General features: G+C 39.1%; 1 protein-coding gene across 3 annotated transcripts in view; it reads right to left on the bottom strand.

Moving 5' to 3' along the window:
- The window catches only part of LOC124615784 (homer protein homolog 2), a 374488-nt gene that overhangs the window by 53234 nt on the left and 299204 nt on the right, over positions 1-22050 (bottom strand). For all 3 annotated transcript variants that reach the window (XM_047143901.1, XM_047143899.1, XM_047143902.1), the window contains exon 6: positions 12763-12908. In XM_047143901.1, the coding sequence (XP_046999857.1) occupies positions 12763-12908 (146 nt within the window). The remainder of the gene's footprint in view (positions 1-12762; positions 12909-22050) is intronic.

Raw genomic sequence — 22050 nt, 5'->3', positions numbered from 1 at the left:
TTGTCAGGGGCCTCACCTATAGCTTGTCGATGGAGGACCTGGGCATTTCTTTTCAATGATTTACTTTAATGGTTGCTGAATGATGGAGTCTGATATGGTAAAAAGTATTCATTCAAACAGTTTGTAAAAATTACTCATGACACATAAGCATTGAGGTTATAATACACTTCGAGAATGAATTTACATGATTAAAATAAAACAATGATAAGCAAATGAATGGTTGTTACTGCCACCACCAATGTGATTTGTTTTGCTTTAGGGCACAAAAAACAACTGGGGTCATATGCGCCCAAGTCAAAACTACAGAATACGAACACAGAGAGGAGTTAAACGACTTTAGGTGAGTCCCAATGGACAGACTAGGAGATAGCTAAAAACGGGCATGTTGAAAAAGGGCTAAGAAAATCACGATGCAGAAATGGAGGTCCAAAACTAAAAATTAAATGGCCTTCGCCATGCTGCTTCAGCCGATAAAAAGTAAAACACGGTTGACAGCCTGTGCGTAACCCACCAATGTGATGCTGGACAATTACAGAGACATATAAAGGACATGAATTATGCTTTCAGTCACGGTTGCAAAAAATTTAAAATTACACAAAAATATAAATTTGAATAGAGCATACAAATCAACGAATAAAGGAAGAATCAGAAAGAAACATCACCTGGCGTGTGATCCCCAATGAGTTAGCTTGATAAAGAAACAAACACGAGTGGTTATGAGAAAAATCTCCTTTGAAGCAAGAATTCGATTGCACAAAAACTTGCATATCAGTGTGTCAAGTGTGTAGATCATGTTAGAAGATTAAAAAAATATAAACCAGGAATGAACTTCTCTTCCCTCAATATATCATGGTTCCCAAAGTTGGTAGTGTGCGTTGAAAATGTGATCTTACCACGATTGCCACTGAGGTTGTTGCCGACAAGTCAGAGTGCACTGAACTTCAGCTGCTTTTAACTGTTGATAGGCTCAGCCAATATTATGAGATTGTGAATCGCAGATCTCATCATCCTCATGATTACTCACAGTGTGTGTGTCCAAGTTCAAACAAAAGCTTTGAAGACTTGGCAGGGAGCCAAAACCAAGAAAAATGTGTACAAACACACAGTCCAGAGTAACCTCACCTAGTAGAATTTTGAAGCGGAATACCCATACAAATCCCAACATGACTATGAACACCTCTCTCCATTTTTGGTAGCTTTCCTTCAGACCTCAGAAAAGCATCCTGCACAAACTTTTCTAGCCAATCCTAGAAATGCTCTCCCAACCAGAGATCTGAAAGTCCACTCCGTAACTTCCACCATAAAGTTGAAATGTAGCCACCAATGAAATAAGTGTAGATGGACATGGGAAGGCGAGTGTCACCCCATTCCTACGTCCAGACATGTTTGTCGGACATTCAGGAAATTTTGTTGGCTTTGCGCACCGTTCCCAAGGGAACAGCAAAGTTTGGAGATTTGCAGACATATGAGTGGCTTTATATTTTGCTTGAGGAAATTAGTCTGGAGACTACACACAGCAACAGCAAGTGGGCAACTGAGGATGCCACCCAAAGTTTACTAACAAGGTAGAGTTCTCACTCCTACCACCAGCGGTTTCCTATTCAGCTATTGAGGACACCAGTTTTCGGTTCTGCCACTCATTGTCAGCGGAAGCTTAGCGACGAGGATCATCCATACAAAGGCTTATTCAACTGACCATGTGACCCACTGGCGTGAGACCCTGCACTCTAAATGCCCAGCAGCCGAGAGCCCAATGCACTCTAAATGCCCAGCAGCTCTTCCAGAATAAGCGAAAGTGCCTGCTGTTTACGCCCGAGTGAAATGATCACCTGGCCAAGACCAAATGCATTTAAATGAGAGAAGAAAAAAAAACACCCTACTACAAGAATGAAATGTTAAAGGGATGGGTTACCAACAATGCGACAGGCTACCACTAGCCACTCGTGTAAACAACACACAATACAGGCACAAAGTCAACAAATAAAACTGGGAAAGTGAATGAAGCAAGAGCTTATCAAATGCACATTCAGTATGCAAATAGAATAAAATGTGAAGATAAAGGCCTGAAACAGGCCAACACCTCACTTGGTGACATAAAATGACATTTTCACAACTGAACACAGAAAAATGGCATCTTAGATGCTTTGGACTGATGTATTTGCTGATACAACTTCTAGAATGTCTATAAAGAGCTCTAGATTCAGAGCTCCAATCAGCACACACATAAGTTAACCTAGGCCCAAAAAGGTATTTATTCTGCAGAAAGGTGCAGTGAGAAAATCATCTGAAGATGATAAATGAATTTCATCCAGAAGTCTCTTCACCAATCCTGACATTCTTATACTATTGTGCAAGTGCATTTACTCCTTAATATTACTTTTGCTTAATAATGAGAGTGACTTTAGGATTTTTTTTTATCTGAGTGCCCAGGTCTACAACAGGCTGCCAGCACACATCAAGCAGGAAACTGAATATCCAAAAACACTCAAAACTAAAGTAAGAAAGTACTTTTTTTAGCATCTCTTCCTATAATTTATCAGAGCATTTTGTCTCAGAGCTTTAAATTCCACTTAACACTAAGGTTAACATGAAATAGCTTCTTTCTGTGTATAAAAAGCAGATGGTCTTATGTGTTATGACACACAAATGTTTACTATGAGGCACTAGATAAAAACAGAAACTGAGTAGTGTGAGTAGGACCAGTGATGTTTTTCAAAATAGTCACTTTTCTCCTATTATACATTAAGAAATAAAAAGTGATTTGCAAATAATTCTCAATATCTTCTGCATGGGCACATGCACACTGTACCAGGAAGCAGCACAACTGGTGGCTTGGAGGGTCCCTGACTACATGCATGCTGCTGCCACAGAATCATTTCTGCCACAGCTGCCACCAAGATAGTATCGTAAGAAGCAACGACTATCCAACAGAGGCCTGTCATTGACTCTGGGCCACCACAGTGCTTCACTCACACTGCTGCCTTCATGGCTTTGCAACACTGACCATTCATTTTATGCATTTCATGCACTGAAGCATTGTATGTTTGTGTAGAGAGCGGCAACTTTCAGTGCCTACTATCACTATTCTTGTTGACATGTTCAGATGTCTCAGAAGAAACAGAGCCAAACAAATGGACTAATATACAATATGCACAAATTTCTCCACGACATTAAAGGCAATACTAGAAAGTCAAAAATCTTATTTGCACTGGAGGCTGCAACTGTTATGTTTCTTGTTCTTCCTCTTCCCTGAAATTATTTCCTCTTTGCACTCTCATCCCACTCATCTTCATCTTCATCCCCCCCCCCCCTTCTTCCCAAAAGTTTATCAGTGTGAGGCAGAACAGAACAGCCATTGGGTGCACAGTATTCACCTTGTGCTGTGTACTGGCATGCATGTTGATATTACTTGTTGGTGTTGGGGGCAGAAACCCATATCACCAGGGTTTTATACTGAGGTTTAAATTAACTGCTTAAGTTTTCATGTACCTAAAATGGCTTTGTAATTTAATATATGAGTATTATTGATGCATTTCGCTACAGTACAGTCTACTCTTTGTTGCACATCCAATGTTTGTCCGGAAAATGGTGTCACTAAAACCCAAACTTCCAGGTGCCAGACACTCATATCTGTACCAAACATTGTATGTCAATAGAGTATCAACCAAAACTATGATTTAGTTCATACTATGTGCTGTTGTCCAGCAGAACTGGCATAAACGTTAATTAAAAGTAACACCAGAACTACCAGAGCAAACGAAAAGCATATCTATCAGCGACATAGCACGTGGTTTACATGGGTGAGTTGTACCAATACTACAAATGACCACTTTTTTTTTTTTTGTTACATGGGACAACATTTTCCTGATATGTAAAAATACTTTTCAGAGTTTGTAGAAATGTTCTTTTGGCAGTCCACTTTTGCTTCGATAGTTGAAAGTAGCAAACCTATAGAGTACATTTATATAGGTAGGGGTGATGTTCTGTTGAACACATGTGACGGAACAAATATGTCTCATGATGAAGCAGCAAGAACATTTGTAATTTCACAGAATAAATAGAAACAATGGGACAATAGAACAGAAAAACAACTGCAACATGAGTGCGGCAGTACTAACAGTAATAATAACAGACTGCAGATGGCTGTGCCGCACACATTAGATGTATTACTTTTACTTCTGTGATGGATGGAATCGGCTGTATATTGCGCAAACATGGTGTAAAGACAATTTTCAAATTGACAAGGAAGATCAAAGAGTGTCTTAGATTGGCAAAGGAGAAAAGGGACCCACTTGCAATATCGGGAATATACCGTATCCAAGCACATGTGGAAAAGTTTATGTCGCAATGACTGGACGATCAATCAACACCAGGATCAAAGAACATAAGCAACATTGCAGGTTGGAGCAGGTGGAGAAATTGGCCGTGACAGACCATGCGCTGAGCTAAATTTGCCGACATGGGAGTTCTGGCTGTAGAGAAGCACTATCACATGTGCTTATTCAGAAAGGCTGTAGAAATACAAAAACACACGAAGCTGTAGAAATACAAAAACACACGGACAGCTTCAACAAGAAAAGGGAAAGCCTTAAGGTAAATGGATCCTGGCTTCCCGTACCGCAGCGAATGACCGTCACAGGTCGCAACAGGAGAACCGCACCGGAAATGACCGCGGAGAAGCCCTCGGACGATTGTGTGCCAGGTACATATAGTCTGCGGGTGCGAGCTCGGCTCCAGTTCACTACCAGCAATGGAGGGTGAAACTTTGACAATGCCAGCCACTCATGCTTGTGAAACGTCAGTAAAATCATTGGATGAACATCAGCCGAAGAACCCAAGACAGAAACCGATAGGCAGTTTATCAACAAGTGGCCACAAAAGCCCTAACAATTTTGTACATCTGTTACTTTTTCTATGTTTGTGTTTATTATTATTATTATTATTATTATTATTATTATTACTCTTTCCTGACTCAGACGTCATTTCTGGTTAAAAATGGAAAGTGACGCAGACCTTGATCAAGCGTGACTTCCTTTTAACTCTATGGTATATGTTACATTGCATTTAGGAACTTTCGGGTAATTGAACATGTATCAATAATTACAGATTTCTGTAGTTGTATACATACGTTTGGATGTAGCTGTATTGCGTTGATGTACTGGTGGATATTGTGTGGTATGATTCCTGTAGTTGATAGCATAATCGGTATGATGTCAACTTTATCCTGATGCCACATGTCCTTGACTTCCTCAGCCAGTTGGGTGTATTTTTCAATTTTTTCTCCTGTTTTCTTCTGTAAATTTGTTGTATTGGGTATGGATATTTTGATTAGTTGTGTTAATTTCTTCTTTTTATTGGTGAGTATGATGTCAGGTTTGTTATGTGGTGTTGTTTTATCTGTTATAATGGTTCTGTTCCAGTATAATTTGTATTCATCATTCTCCAGTACATTTTGTGGTGCATACTTGTATGTGGGAATGTGTTGTTTTATTAGTTTATGTTGTATGGCAAGTTGTTGATGTATTATTTTTGCTACATTGTCATGTCTTCTGGGGTACTCTGTATTTGCTAGTATTGTACATCCGCTTGTGATGTGATCTACTGTTTCTATTTGTTGTTTGCAAAGCCTCCATTTATCTGTTGTGGTATTGGGATCTTTAATAATATGCTTGCTGTAATATCTGGTGTTTATTGTTTGATCCTGTATTGCAACCATGAATCCTTCCGTCTCACTGTATATATTGCCTTTTCTTAGCCACGTGTTGGATGCATCTTGATCGATGTGTGGCTGTGTTAGATGATACGGGTGCTTGCCATGTAGTGTTTTCTTTATCCAATTTACTTTCTTTGTATCTGTTGATGTTATGTGATCTAAAGGGTTGTAGAAGTGGTTATGAAATTGCAATGGTGTAGCCGATGTATTTATATGAGTGATTGCTTTGTGTATTTTGCTAGTTTCTGCTCGTTCTAGAAAGAATTTTCTTAAATTGTCTACCCGTCCATAATGTAGGTTTTTTTATGTCGATAAATCCTCTTCCTCCTTCCTTTCTGCTTAATGTGAATCTTTCTGTTGCTGAATGTATGTGATGTATTCTATATTTGTGGCATTGTGATCGTGTAAGTGTATTGAGTGCTTTTAAGTCTGTGTTACTCCATTTCACTACTCCAAATGAGTAGGTCAATATTGGTATAGTATAAGTATTTATACCTTTTGTCTTGTTTCTTGCTGTCAATTCTGTTTTCAGTATTTTTATTAGTCTTTGTCTATATTTTTCTTTTAGTTCCTCTTTTCATATCTGTATTATCCATTCCTATTTTTTGTCTGTATCCTAGATATTTATAGGAACCTGTTTCTTCCATCGCTTCTATGCAGTCGCTGTTGTTATCCAATATGTAATCTTCTTGTTTAGCGTGTTTTCCCTTGACTATGCTATTTTTCTTACATTTGTCTGTTCCAAAAGCCATATTTATATCATTGCTGAATACTTCTGTTATCTTTAGTAATTGGTTTAGTAGTTGATTTGTTGCTGCCAGTAGTTTTAGATCATCCATGTATAGCAAATGTGTGATTTTGTGTTGGTATGTTCCAGTAATATTATATCCATAATTTGTATTATTTAGCATGTTGGATAGTGGGTTCAGAGCAAGGCAGAACCAGAAAGGACATAATGAGTCTCCTTGGTATATTCCACACTTAATTTGTATTGGCTTTGATGTGATGTTATTTGAATTTGTTTGGATATTAAGTGTGGTTTTCCAATTTTTCATTACTATGTCTAGGAACTGTATCAATTTAGGATCTACTTAGTATATTTCCAATATCTGTAGTAACCATGAGTGGGGTACACTACCAAAAGCTTTTCGGTAATCAATGTATGCTTAGTGTAGTGACCTTTGTTTAGTTTTAGCTTGATATGTCACCTCTGTATCTATTATCCGTTTCTCTTTACATCCTCATGCTCCTCTGCAGCAGCCTTTTTGTTCTTCATTTATAATTTTGTTCTGTGTTGTATGTGTCATTGATTTCTGTGTAATGACTGAAGTTAATATTTTGTATATTGCTGGTAGGCACGTTATGGGGCGATATTTAGCTGGGTTTGCTGTGTCCGCTCGATCTTTAGGTTTCAGGTAAGTTATTCCTTGTGTAAGTGTATCAGGGACTGTGTACGGCTCTGCAATGTAATTGTTAAATAATTTAGTTAGATGTGGATGGTTGAGGTGAACTTCTTTAGCCAGAAATTTGCTATTTTATCATTTCCAGGGGCTTTCCAATTGTGTGTAGAATTAATTGCTCGGGTGACTTCATGTTGCAAAATTATCACTTCAGGCATTTGTGGTATCATGTTGTATGTGTCTGTTTCTGCTTGTATCCACCGTGCATGCCTGTTATGTTGTACCGGGTCTGACCATATGTTGCTCCAGAAGTGTTCCATGTCTGTTATGTTTGGTGGGTTATCTATTTTAATGTGTGTGTTATCTATTGTCTGGTAAAATTTCTTTTGGTTTGTGTTGAATGTTTGGTTTTGTTTCCTTCTATTTTCACTTTTTTTGTATCTTCTAAAGTCGTTTGGCGAATGCTTGTAATTACTGCTTCTTTTCATCTAATTGCTCTATTGCTTCTTGTTGTGAGATTTTACCTAACCTTTTTCGTTTTTTGTCTGATATTTCATTTCTTATAAATTGTGTTAGCTGTCCGATGTCTTTTCTCAGTTTTTCTATTCTGATCTGCAGCCTGTGTTGCCATGCTGGTTTTGCGGGTATCTTCTGTGTGTTGGTTGGTTCTGATCTCTGCCTAGTGTGTATATTTAGTGTAGTGAGTGCTCCTATATAAACCAGTAGTTGTAACTCTTCCATAGTTGTATTTTCATTTATTTTGTTGTGCATGATTGTGTTGATTGTTGTTGTTGTTGTTGTTGTTGTTGTTTCGACTTGTGGGTAATTTGGTGGTCTATGCAAGAATGGTCTAGACCACCAAATAACCCACAAGTCAAAACAACAATAACAACTATCAACACATTCATGCACAACAAAATAAATGAAAATACAACTATGGAAGAGTTACAACTAGTGGTTTATATAGGAGCACTCACTACACTAAATATACACACTAGGCAGAGATCAGAACCAACCAACACACAGAAGAAACCCACAAAACCAGCATGGCAACACAGGCTACAGATCAGAATAGAAAAACTGACGAAAGACATCGAACAGCTAACACAATTTATAAGAAACGAAATATCAGACAAAAAACGAAAAAAGTTAGGTAAAATCTCACAACAAGAAGTGATAGAGCAATTAGATGAAAAGAAGCAGAAATTACAAGCATTGGCCAAACGACTTTAGAAGATACAAAAAAAGTGAAAATAGAAGGAAACAAAACCAAACATTCAACACAAACCAAAAGAAATTTTACCAGACAGTAGATAACACACACATTAAAATAGACAATCCACCAAACGTAACAGACATGGAACACTTCTGGAGCAACATATGGTCAAACCCGGTACAACATAACAGGCATGTACGGTGTATACAAGTAGAAACAGACACGTACAAGATGATACCACAAATGCCTGAAGTGATAATTTTGCAACATGAAGTCACCTGAGCAATTAATTCTACTCACAAATGGAAAGCCCCTGGAAAAGATAAAATAGCAAATTTATGGCTAAAGAATTGCGCCTCAACACATTCACATCTAACTAAATAATTAAACAGTTACAATGCAGAACCATACACAGTCCCTGATACACCAACACATGGAATAACTTATCTGAAACCTAAAGATCAAGCAGACACACAAACCCAGCAAAATATTGCCCCATAACATGCTTACCAACAATACACAAAATATTAACTTCAGTCATTACACAGAAATCAATGACACATACAACACAGAACAAAATTGTAAATGAAGAACAAAAAGGCTGCTGCAGAGGAGCACGAGGAGGTAAAGAGAAACTGATAATAGATACAGAGGTGACATATCAAGCTAAAACTAAACAAAGGTCACTACACTAAGCATACATTGATTACCGAAAAGCTTTTGATAGTGTACCCCACTCATGGCTACTGCAAATATTGGAAATATACAAAGTAGATCCTAAACTAATACAGTTCCTAAACATAATAATGAAAAATTGGAAAACCACGCTTAACATCCAAACAAATTCAGATAATATCGCATCACAGCCAATACAGATTAAGTGTGGAATATACCCAGGAGACTCATTAAGTCCTTTCTGGTTCTGCCTTGCTCTGAACCCACTATCCAACATGCTAAATAATACAAATTATGGATATAATATTACTGGAACATACCCACACAAAATCACACATTTGCTATACATGGATGATCTAAAACTACTGGCGGCAACAAATCAACTACTAAACCAATTACTAAAGATAACAGAAGTATTCAGTAATGATATAAATACGGCTTTTGGAACAGACAAATGTAAGAAAAATAGCATAGTCAAGGGAAAACACACTAAACAAGAAGATTACATATTGGATAACAACAGCGACTGCATAGAAGCGATGGAAGAAACAAATGCCTATAAATATCTAGGATATAGACAAAAAATAGGAATAGATAATACAGATATGAAAAGAGGAACTAAAAGAAAAATATAGACAAAGACTAACAAAAATACGGAAAACAGAATTGACAGCAAGAAACAAGACAAAAGGTATAAATACTTATGCTATACCAATATTGACCTACTCATTTGGAGTAGTGAAATGGAGTAACACAGACCTAGAAGCACTCAATACACTTACATGATCACAATGCCACAAATATAGAATACATCACATACATTCAGCAACAGAAAGATTCACATTAAGCAGAAAGGAAGGAGGAAGAGGATTTATCGACATAAAAAACCTACATTATGGACAGGTAGACAATTTAAGAAAATTCTTTCTAGAACGAGCAGAAACTAGCAAAATACACAAAGCAATCACTCATATAAATATATCGGCGACACCATTGCAATTTCATAACCACTGCTACAACCCTTTAGGTCACATAACATCAACAGATAGGAAGAAAGTAAATTGGAAAAAGAAAACATTATGTGGCAAGCACCCGTATCATCTAACAGAAGCACACATCGATCAAGACGCATCCAACAACATGGCTAAGAAAAGGCATTATATACAGTGAGATGGAAGGATTCATGGTTGCAATACAGGATCAAACAATAAACACCAGATATTACAGCAAGCATATTATTAAAGATCCCAATACCACAACAGATAAATGCAGGCTTTGCAAACAACAAATAGAAACAGTAGATCACATCACAAGCGGATGTACAATACTAGCAAATACAGAATACCCCAGAAGACATGACAATGTAGCAAAAATAATACATCAACAACTTGCCATACAACATAAACTAATAAAACAACACATTCCCACATACAAGTATGCACCACAAAATGTACTGGAGAATGATGAATACAAATTATACTGGAACAGAACCATTATAACACATAAAACAACACCACATAACAAACCTGACATCATACTCACCAATAAAAAGAAGAAATTAACACAACTAATCAAAATATCCATACCCAATACAACAAATTTACAGAAGAAAACAGGAGAAAAAATTGAAAAATACACCCAACTGGCTGAGGAAGTCAATGACATGTGGCATCAGGATGAAGTTGACATTATACCGATTATACCATTAACTACAGGAGTCATACCACACAATATCCACCAGTACATCAACGCAATACAGCTACATCCTAACGTATATATACAACTACAGAAATCTGTAATTATTGATACATGTTCAATTACCCGAAAGTTCCTAAATGCAATGTAACATATACCATACAGTTAGAAGGAAGTCACGCTTGATCAAGGTCCGCGTCACTTTCCATTTTTAACCAGACATGACATCTGAGATAGGAAAGAAATAATAATAATAATAATAATAATAATAATAATGCCATTACTGATATCTGAACCCTGGATTCTTCGTACAATGAGCTAGTGCGCTACCAGCTCCCTCATAGAAATGACAAACAATAAAGCTCACAGACAGATATTCCTTTTGTGTACTCTGGTAGTTCTGTTGTTACTTTTAATTAATGTTTATGCCCGTTCTGGTGGACGACAGCACATAGTACGAACTAAATCAGACTTTTGGTTGATACTCTGTCAACATAGAATGTTTCGTCCAAATCTGAGTGTCTGATATCTGCAGGTTTGGGTGGAAGTCAATAGAAACTAATTTATTGAACAGAACAGTATAATAGGTCAGAATCAAAATTCTTCAAAATGGGACATTTTGCTAGCAATTTTCCAAGTGTTGTAGGCACACTGGAACACCTGGGTTGATATGTCCTTTAGAGCAACTGTAACACCAGCTTTCAAGTTTTTGACAGTCTCAAAACAGTGTCCCTTTGAGAGTGTTTTGACATGGAAAAACAGACAAATGTTTGCCAGAGTGAGGTTAGGACTGTATTGGGGTGAGGCTAGCTGGGGCGGTGTTGCCATGTCGTTTTTAACCTACAGTCTCTCACCAAAGACGAAGTGTGGCTTCATGTACTGCCTTGGTAGATCTTCCACAAACTGAGAACATGGGGTCCGGTGTGTGTGACCCTTTTGCAGCTTTTTTGAGCACTTCAACATAAAAGGTAGTATTGACAGTGTGTTCAGTGCAGGTACAAATTAATGGTGAACAATACCATTAGCATCAAAAAGGGCAACGAGCACAGCCTTCAGTTTGGATCTCCTCACAGGTTCCTTCTCAAAGTACAGTGACTGCAAGATGTTCCAGGTGGAGGTCTGTGTCTTCATCTCAGGTTTATATTTGAAAACTCAAAACTCATTTCCAGTTATAACACAGTCCAAGAAGTAGCATCATTTCTGCACAATTCCAGAAATCCTTAACAAACAAGCACCCAGTAGGACTTCAAGTCAATGGTCAACATTTACAGGACCAGTTTTGCATACATTTTCTTCCTCTGCAAACTGTTCAGTAACAGTCTTCTGTACAGTAATTCTGGGTATACTCATGGCATAAGCTATCACGAAAGTCACTCGAAGTTCGTTCTCTCTCTCTCTCTCTCACTCTCACTCTCACTCTCACTCTCACTCTCACTCTCACTCTCACTCTCACTCTCACACACACACACACACACACACACACACACACACACACACACACACACTCTTCATGTAATGCAGTCAACTGATGATTTACACTTAAATACAACAACAATGTAGCATATGGTATAGTAGCTGTTTCGTACATTATCCCATTACCATACATCCACAACACCAATGGCTGTAACAGTCCCATGATGTACACACAAAATTAGTTGCATGTGTAAAACTGTCACTCTCTTAACAATAATGTGAAGAGCTTTATCTTCAAGGAAATCTTTGATCCAATCCAAAAGTTAGTTTGGTATTATGTTGTAGAAATTCTCCATTGAGACAGTACTATTAAAATTTTACATAGGTCATTCTCCAAGTTCTCTCTAAAATGTTCAGCCACTACACGGACGAAGGCAGGTAGCCCATACAAAGCATCAACATGCTTGACCCACCACAAATACACATCTCCACCTACACCTATCTCCAAATACTGAGTTTGCCACCTTCAAACTTCCTCATTAATTTATTAAATCTCATCCTCTTCGTTCTCACTGTGGCAAGAATTGTCTCCTGAGCACACAACAATATTATAAAAGGATAACTGTTAAATATGTGGCTGCTGTTATTACCTCTGTGCTAGAGCAAGCTTCAGCCTATCATTTTCATATTTAAGTTGTGCTTCTGGAGGCAGGTTAGCAATGGCGGGTGTTGCTGCAGACACAGGAGCTGGGCTCTTATCTCCAGACTTTGGCTGATGTTTGGGGCTCTCTCCTGCCTGTGAAAGCAGCACAAACATATTAATCTACTATCAATACACGATTACAATTACTTAAAATATATTTCATAATTTCAATATCAAACATTATCTAACAACCAAACTGAAGCATAATTTTCCTCAAGTGTGCATAAATACAATACAAGGTGCATTCAAGTTCTAAGGCCTCCGATTTTTTTTCTCCGGACTGGAAAGAGATAGAAACATGCACATTGTTTTAAAATGAGGCCGCGTTCATTGTCAATACGTCCCAGAGATGGCAGCACCATACGGCAGATGGAATTTTACTGCCAGCGGCGAGAATGAGAACTGTTTTAAATACTTAAAATGGCGACGATTTCCTTACTTGAACAGCGTGCAATCATTCGTTTTCTGAATTTGCATGGTGTGAAACCAATTGAAATTCATCGACAGTTGAAGGAGACATGTGGTGATGGAGTTATGGATGTGTCGTAAGTGCATTTGTGGGTGTGACAGTTTAATGAAGGCAGAACATCGTGTGACAGCAAACCGAAACAACCTCGGGCTCGCACAAGCCGGTCTGACGACGTGAACGAGAAAGCGGAGAGAATTGTTTTGGGGGATCGCCGAATGACTGTTGAACAGATTGCCTCCAGAGTTGGCATTTCTGTGGGTTCTGTGCACACAATCCTGCATGACGACCTGAAAATGCGAAAAGTGTCATCCAGGTGGGCGCCACGAATGCTGACAGACGACCACATGGCTGCCCATGTGGCATGTTGCCAAGCAATGTTGAGGCGCAACGACAGCATGAATGGGACTTTCTTTTCGTTGGTTATGACAATGGATGAGACGTGGATGCCACTTTTCAATCCAGAAACAAAGCGCCAGTCAGCTCAATGGAAGCACACAGATTCACCGCCACCAAAAAAATTTCGGGTAACCGCCAGTGCTGAAAAAATATGATGGTGTCCATGTTCTGTGACAGCGAGGGCGTAATCCTTACTCCTTACCCATTGCGCTCCAAAGGGCACTACGGTAACAGGTACATCATATGAAAATGTTTTGAAGAACAAAATACTTCCTGCACTGCAACAAAAACGTCCGGGAAGGGCTGCGCGTGTGCTGTTACACCAAGAAAACACACCCGCACATTGAGCTAATGTTACGCAACAGTTTCTTCGTGATAACAACTTTGAAGTGATTCCTCATGCTCCCTACTCACCTGACTTGGCTCCTAGTGACTTTTGGCTTTTTCCAACAATGAAAGACACTCTCCGTGGCCGCACATTCACCAGCTGTGTTGCTATTGCCTCAGCGATTTTCCAGTGGACAAAACAGACTCCTAAAGAAGCCTTCGCCGCTGCCATGGAATCATGACATCAGCGTTGTGAAAAATGTGTACGTCTGCAGGGCGATTACGTCGAGAAGTAACGCCAATTTCATCGATTTCGGGTGAGTAGTTAATTAGAAAAAAAATCGGAGGCCTTAGAACTTGAATGCACCTCGTATAATCTCTCTCTCTCTCTCTCTCTCTCTCTCTCTCTCTCTCTCTCTCTCTCTCTCTCTCTCTCTCACACACACACAGACACACACACACACACACACACACACACACACACACACACACACACACGCACACTTGAATTTGAATATACACTGAAGAGCCAAAGAAACTGGTACACCTGCCTAATATCGTGTAGAGCCCCCGCAAGCAAGGAGAAGTCTTCTGAAAAAGCACGTTGCAAAGCATCCCACATATGCTCAATAATGTTCATGTCTGGGGAGTTTGGTTGCCAGTGGAAGTGTTTATACTCAGAAGAGTGTTCCTGGAGCCACTCTGTAGCAGTTCAGGACATATGGCACGTCGCATTGTCCTGCTGGAAATTCCCAAGTCCATTGGAATTCACAATGAACATGAATGGATGCAGACAGGATGCTTACATACATTCACCTTTCAGATTTGTATTTAGACGTATCATGGGTACCATATCACCTCAACTGTACATGCCTCACACAAATTACAGAGCTTTCGCCAGCTTGAACAGTTCCCTGCTGACATTCAGGGTTCATGGATTCATGAGGTTGTCTCCATACCCGTACATGTCCATCCTCTCGATACAATTTGAAACGGTACTCTTCTGACCAGGCAACATGTTTCAGTCACCAACAGTCCAATGTCAGTGTTGACGGGCCCAGGTGAAGCATAAAGCTTTGTTTAATGCAGTCATTAAGGGTACACGAGTGGGCCTTTGGCTCCGAAAGCCTGTATTGACAATGTTTCATTGAACGGTTCGCACGCTGACGCTTGCTGATGGCCAAGCATTGAAATCTTGCAGCAATTTGCGGAAGGGTTGCACTTCTGTCACACTGAACGATTCTCTTCAGTCGTTGTCGGTCCCGTTCTTGCAGGATCTTTTTCCGGCTGCAGCAGTGTCCGAGATTTGATGTTTTATAAGATTCCTAATATTCATGGTACACTTGCAAGATGGTCATATGGGAATATCCCCCACTGCATTGCTACCTCGGAGATGCTGTGTCCTATCGCTCATGCGCATTGTAGAAGTGGAACACTTCTATGCAAAATTTCCTGGAAGGTTGGGGGGGGGGGGGGGGGGAGGGGGCGGGGGCTATCAATATTGTGGGGTCTTAAACAGTATTTTCAAATGGACAAGCTTTTAAAATTAATCATGTCACATAATGTGAAGCAGTGTGGGCTATGGTCTTCGTTTCTTGCAATGTTATTTTATGACCATTTTCAATGCAGTGCTGCACCACCGAGACAGACACGCTATTGGAAGTGGAACTCGTCATCCAACCACCATCTAGCAACAATTTAAATGGTCTGGCCAATACAGTCAGCGTCAGATTTGTGAGGGGATTTGGCATATTACAAGTGTTCCAACACTGATGTTACCTTTAGTCAGCTGTAATATGTGCTTAATTTCTGTAGGCATATGAATGCTAACAAAAGACAGGCTCAGTCTTGGGCACTTGGAATGTGCCAATATTCTCACAAATGTGACTCTGGCTGTATCAAACAAATGGTTTAAACTGCGGCCCATGTTGTGACTGGATCACAAACAGCACTTCAGACAGAGAGAAATGGGTAGGCCTTGTTAGCGCTGGAGCACAGTTCAGAATATTAATGCAAAATGTTGCAAGAACTTAAGATCCAAGCTCATACTCTTTCATATCAACATTTCTCTATAAAAGAAATGGCATAAATTCAAATTACTGACAACAACTTTAAAGCAAATCACAGTAGCTTAGTGAAGCAAAGCATGGAAGCAGTCACTGGACACCTGGCAGCAGAAATGGGAACAGCTGCACAAGGATCAAGGAGTCAGGGTTCTGCAAAAAGTTATGGGTTCGCCATTATTTTTATACAATCTATATCTATGTGATGAGCACTAGTTCCAACTGTTTGTTAGTATTCTTTGTGCAAGTAGTCTGCTGTGGCTGCTTCTGACAACTGATGTATAATTTTATTCGTACCACATGCTCTTCTTCATGATGAACACAATGGATGAATAAATGAATGAATGAATGAAAGTTGTAATGTAACAGGTCAGGAGGCCCAAAAAGTACCTGTGGTACAGTGGTTTAGTATATCACCTGATCCAGTCAATGCCATTGTGTGTATATGAGGAGCATTCAATAAGTACTGTGACACTTTCTTTCTCGACCAATTTCAGTTGAAAATATACCCTCTTGAAACTGAAGAAATGACTTCAGAGTGTTTGTTGCCGCAACAATGCAAACAAACTTCTCCTTCTCCATGACAACACAAGGCATCACAAAAGCCTGTGCACCCCAAGAGGAGCTCACAAAATGTCATTGGACTGTTCTTCCTTGTCCACTCTAGAGCCTGGCCCTCTGACCTTCTGACTTCCATCTGTTTGACCCAACCTGCAAGAAGCAGTACATGGATGAAGGAACAAGACATTGGCTCATGGGGGCATACAGACCCTCTGAGTAAGGGGTGTAAGGCCATTGCAATGACTGAAGGTTGTGTTAAACAAAAGGGTTTTGTAGCCAAAATAATATAGTGTATTGAAATCCTAAATAAAACCAACCAACTTTCCGGAAAAAAATGTACTGCATCACTTTCTGAACACCCCTTGTACTTGCATATAGTTATATTTTGTATTTCAACTTGCACTAATTATTCTCAATGGCGTTTAGAACTATATATAGAAAGCACCTTATTTGAATCTATGGCCAAACTTAATGAAAATAAGTGTATTGTTATGTAAACAAATAATACATTTGCCATCTTCAGGACAAATAGAAAAAAGTAATTCTTATAAATTAATATGAATTGTCATAGGTGACATGAAATTACAATTTAATTCTGCTTAAAATTAATACTTTCTAAAATTAATTGTTAAAAGCACTTATTTTGTATGTAAATTTTGATTATGAAGGAACGCAAATTTATGAAGTTTCAGTAAGAAAATTGTAATAATGTTTTTCAAGTATGTCATGGTGTGTCTAGATAATATATGTAAATGTAACTAAATTAAAATGCGGTTGTCAATATTTCACATACTGGTTCACACTATTAAGAACAGATTTACATTTCAGTGGCTTTGTCCAACAAACCAGTATGTACAGTACATTGCAGAGGAGTACAGAGTTTGAACAATGCTGTGAAAGTCAAAGTAGTATTCTCTAGAAGCATGTATTCAAAAGTTTTTTGTGATTAAATTACAAAGACTGAGGTAAAGTTAATGTCTGAATGCTTAATTTAATGAAGTTACCACCACCAAACTGCAAAGTTGAGATGCCAGAATACCTCCAACAACAAGACGTCGGGTAAAATAGCAGCTAAGTACAAACTACAGCATTACTCATTCTAGAATATTTAAACTGAAAATAATCTTCATTAGCTAGTAAAAGCACTTACAATTAACAGACTTTAAGATGTAATAGCAATATAACACAGCATTTTGGAACTACTTGAGATGTAGTATGATTGGGTCTATTGTTTTTTTAAACAATGTGCAGGATTTCTGTTAAAACTGATTGCAAGAGAGGAAAGTTGTGGAAATGCGCACTTTCATAATATTTCTTGCAGTTCGTTTCAACTATGATAGCAAGTCACTTAAGCCAGTAGACAATTTTTTTTTTCCTCCCATATACACAGTTGCCCCGTATGTATGACTTTTGCTTTGATTAGAAAATTAGAATGCAATATGAATTACACGAAACTTTGTATTGCTATCCAATCGCAGATTAAAACTACGTACAATGAAGTCATTGAAGTAACTATCCTCATAGTTGCAACAGATGGTGAGGCCTGTCTCGTACTTCATACACCAATGACCCCAACTGATGTACCCAATCAATCCAGGGGAATTGAGGTTTCATTTACAGGAACAATACACATGGCTCAAGATCATATATTCAAAGAAATTGGAATTTATTTATGATCAATGTGTTTTTCACATGGTCAACTGTATGTTGCCCTTCTACAGACCAGTACTTCAGAAAACTGGTTCATACTCTTACCACGAAGTACCCAAAAAATGAACAATGTTGTACATTTAATTCTCAAGGATACCCCAGATTAGGAAGTATATTCATTCCCATACATATTTAAGAATTGCAAAGCATTGCCAGGTTCTCTAGTGTTGATGTATGGAAGTCTACTGCTTTTTTCTGTAATTCTGAAATTTTGCAATAAATGTACCTGGCAGACTTGAAAGCAATTGTTATCTCCATGCACTGCCTCAACCCCCCCTCCCTTCCTGTTTTTACATAGGAGATCGCCAAACAACTGTCGAGTCTTGCTTGGAAGTGACTTACATGGTGATTCAGGATGAATGTTGCAGAACTGGAGCAGGTTGAAGATGACACAAACCCATGAATGAATATTAAGACAAGCATGAATATCACTTACTGAAATTCTGTGTAGGCATTTGTGGAACATCGAGCTCATGGCTAATGTGGAACATACGGGTGGTCAGACACTGCTGACCCTTCCCTCAACTGAAATGACTGCCCCACATTCTGATGTTACATGTACACATGATAGTATTCCATATTCGCATTATGTTTGAAAAACCCTGGGAAATACCCTAGCATAGGGGGTTCATTGATCAGGGAAACATCTCTGTTATTCTGTCACAGCCACACAGTCACTGTCATTACGGTATTCATACACGAAGAACATGTCTGCTTCTTCTGCATGGATGTAAACATGTGGCATATTGGGAGTCACAGACTCAATGGTCTTGCTCAGTTAAATCCCCCCCCCCCCCCCCCCCACACACACACGGCCTCGTGGCTGCTCACTGATCCAGCCCATGACTGAACACTGGCTATGCTTGCAGCTGTTGCCTCAGTGCAACATCGAAGTGCTGCCATCTATTGGAGAACACCTGCAACTCTTGTAAGATGGATCACTCGTCTGGTCCACCATTGTTCTGTCTATCATAGCCTCTACTCAGCATTTTGGTAAGTAATATTCACTCTTGACTTAATATTCATCCCTGGATGTGTGTAGTCTTCAAGCCACTCCAGTTCCGCAACAATCTAAATTCGTACACATGTTCACATGACTTATTTGGTTTATTTTTACATTTAGAATTACCTCACAAATTATGTGACATTCCACCTGAATCACTCTGTACACAGAATACCAGACAAAACATATGAGAAAACTGAATACACATGTGCATGTGCCTAAATAATTGGCTGCCAAATGTTACCACATAGAAACAACTCAGAAAATGTTTGCACCATCCTCATGACTTGCACAGTTCACATTTTCTTGGTGGAGACCTCTTGCTCAATATTCTTGACAGCAGTAAATCACTAGATTCAGTCACCTGTGTGAACGAGGTAACATTAAACTGGCTTCTCAGAGCATTTCTGCAGAATAAGTTCTGTCTCCAGTCATGAATATGGCTCGTGTACACTTTGCCATCAGTGAATATGCCCCACAGGGTCATTTCTAGCTGACACTGTGCACCATAGCAGAAACACCAGCTGATAATCATTACCTACAAATTATGGTAGTCTGAGGAGAATACATCAGAACTGTATGCTGCCTGTTTCAAGGCAACTAAAAAAAAATCTATGTCAACCCCAATTCTCTCCACATAACCAATTTTGGTTCTTGACAGGCAAGGGAACACAGAGTAAAAGGAACCTGTATCAGCATTGCCTTGTTCTCTTCACCAATGAATGTAATACTTGTCTGAAGCCTGACAACTGTTGTAGAACAATGTGTAGGCAGGCAGGTACCTACGCATATCTCAGGTACGGAGGCCCAAGGACTCAGTACAGATGTGGATCAATCAAGTTTTTGGCCAGCACCATGTTCGATTGTTGGCTGCCCCACACCACCAAAGAAGGTAAGCAGATGGCTACATTCTCCAGCCTGTTGTATGGCTCTAAAGTAAACATTTCAGTAACAGGATAATCTCTCTAGCTTATAATGCACAAGCATACTACACCCATCTCATGAATGTCTTCCTCCAGGAGGCAGGAATCCCGTGACTGGAATGGCCCGCAGTAACTGCTCATATGCAGCTGAACTGAGCATGCTTGGAGCCAGCTGAAACTTTTAGTGTGTCATTACAGGAACACTACTCACAAACTGCACAACTTCAGAATGGCTGTCGAAGAGTGACAGACTTGGAGAGCAATGTTTCTACCCCAATTGTGGACAGCATTCCAAGGATGATCTGAGCATGTTACAATGTGCTGAGTGGAGCAATACGCTACTGACTGTAATCCAGCAGCAAATTCTGATTTCACAGATTTGCAATTTGAGCAACTACCTCAATTTTGGTTATTACTTTGATTTTATTTAACAGTATAGATATTTTTATATAGTTTTATTAGGCTTCATCTTTCATTCCCCATTTCTCTTAAACACAACCACACATATCTAGAGTGCTTAGCACTCTGCATCTTTACGATATTTATTAAAAATTTGACATCATTAACATACGTGACAAACTGTGTACTGTAATAGAAAACAACCAATTTTTGACAAAATAATGTAATTGGATAGATAAAAAAATCTACTCACCGAGTGGCAGCAGAACACACATATAAAAGAAACATATAATTAGGCACGCTTTCGGAACCTGCGGCTCCTCCTTCAGGCAGAATGGTTAAAGGGGAAGGAAGAGTGGTGAAGGGAAAGGACTGGGGAGGTCTAGGAAAAGAACTGCGGGTCAGGGGAGACTAACCGGATGGGATGAGAAGGGAACTCTTTCCCCAACAAATAGTCTTTCCTTCTCATCCAGTCTGGTAAGTCTGCCCTGACCCGTGGTTCTGGGTGACTTTTTCGCAATCTACCCCTTTTCCTAGACCTCTCTAGTCCTTTTCTTTCACCCCTCTTTCTCCCCCTTTAACCCTTCTTCCTGAAGGAGGAACCAACCAACCAACCAACCAACCAACCAACCACACACACACACACACACACACACACACACACACACACACACACACACACACACACCAGTTATTTTGTAGAAATCAACACACACACACACACACACACACACACACACACACACAGTTGCTTGTTCCTCTGTATCACAAAGCATTCTTAAGCTAAAGCACACTGCCAAATAAATATGAATGGAAAATTCAGATATAATCTACAAATATAAATTAAAAAAATTAATAGAGAGGTATGTGACATTCAGTTTTGCTGAAATTACGTATGTGTACAGTGTATTAAAACTCAAGTTAAAAAGCTGTAACAACTGAATAATAATACATTTGCTGCTGTTCGCAACCAAAAATAACAACCACACAGAAGTAGCATATTCAAGAGTCTACCACAAAAATGTGAAAAGAAGAAGTCTTTAATGAAAGATGTAAATTTTTTGATACAGCCACAAAACAGTCTTTAAAAAATGCATGTATACACGCGCGCGCACACACACACACACACAGTATGCATACTAGAAACAGCTACTGCAAATAGCACAGAAAAAATACACAACAAAGCAGGCCAGAAATTTTTGCAGTAGATGTATAAATTAGTAAAGTGAGAAGAACACACAATCTAATATTTATTGCAGGATAAACATTTCTAGAAATAAAAACCTGTAGCACTATACTACAGTCATAGAACCAGAATGTATGTACACACACAGCTGCTCGATAATGACGAAATGGGGAACCTCGGAAGGCAGACTGGACAAAG

This window comes from Schistocerca americana, chromosome 5, assembly GCF_021461395.2.
Source record: "Schistocerca americana isolate TAMUIC-IGC-003095 chromosome 5, iqSchAmer2.1, whole genome shotgun sequence".
Taxonomy (NCBI): Eukaryota; Metazoa; Arthropoda; class Insecta; order Orthoptera; family Acrididae; genus Schistocerca; species Schistocerca americana.
This window is presented reverse-complemented; position numbering and strand designations above follow the sequence as displayed.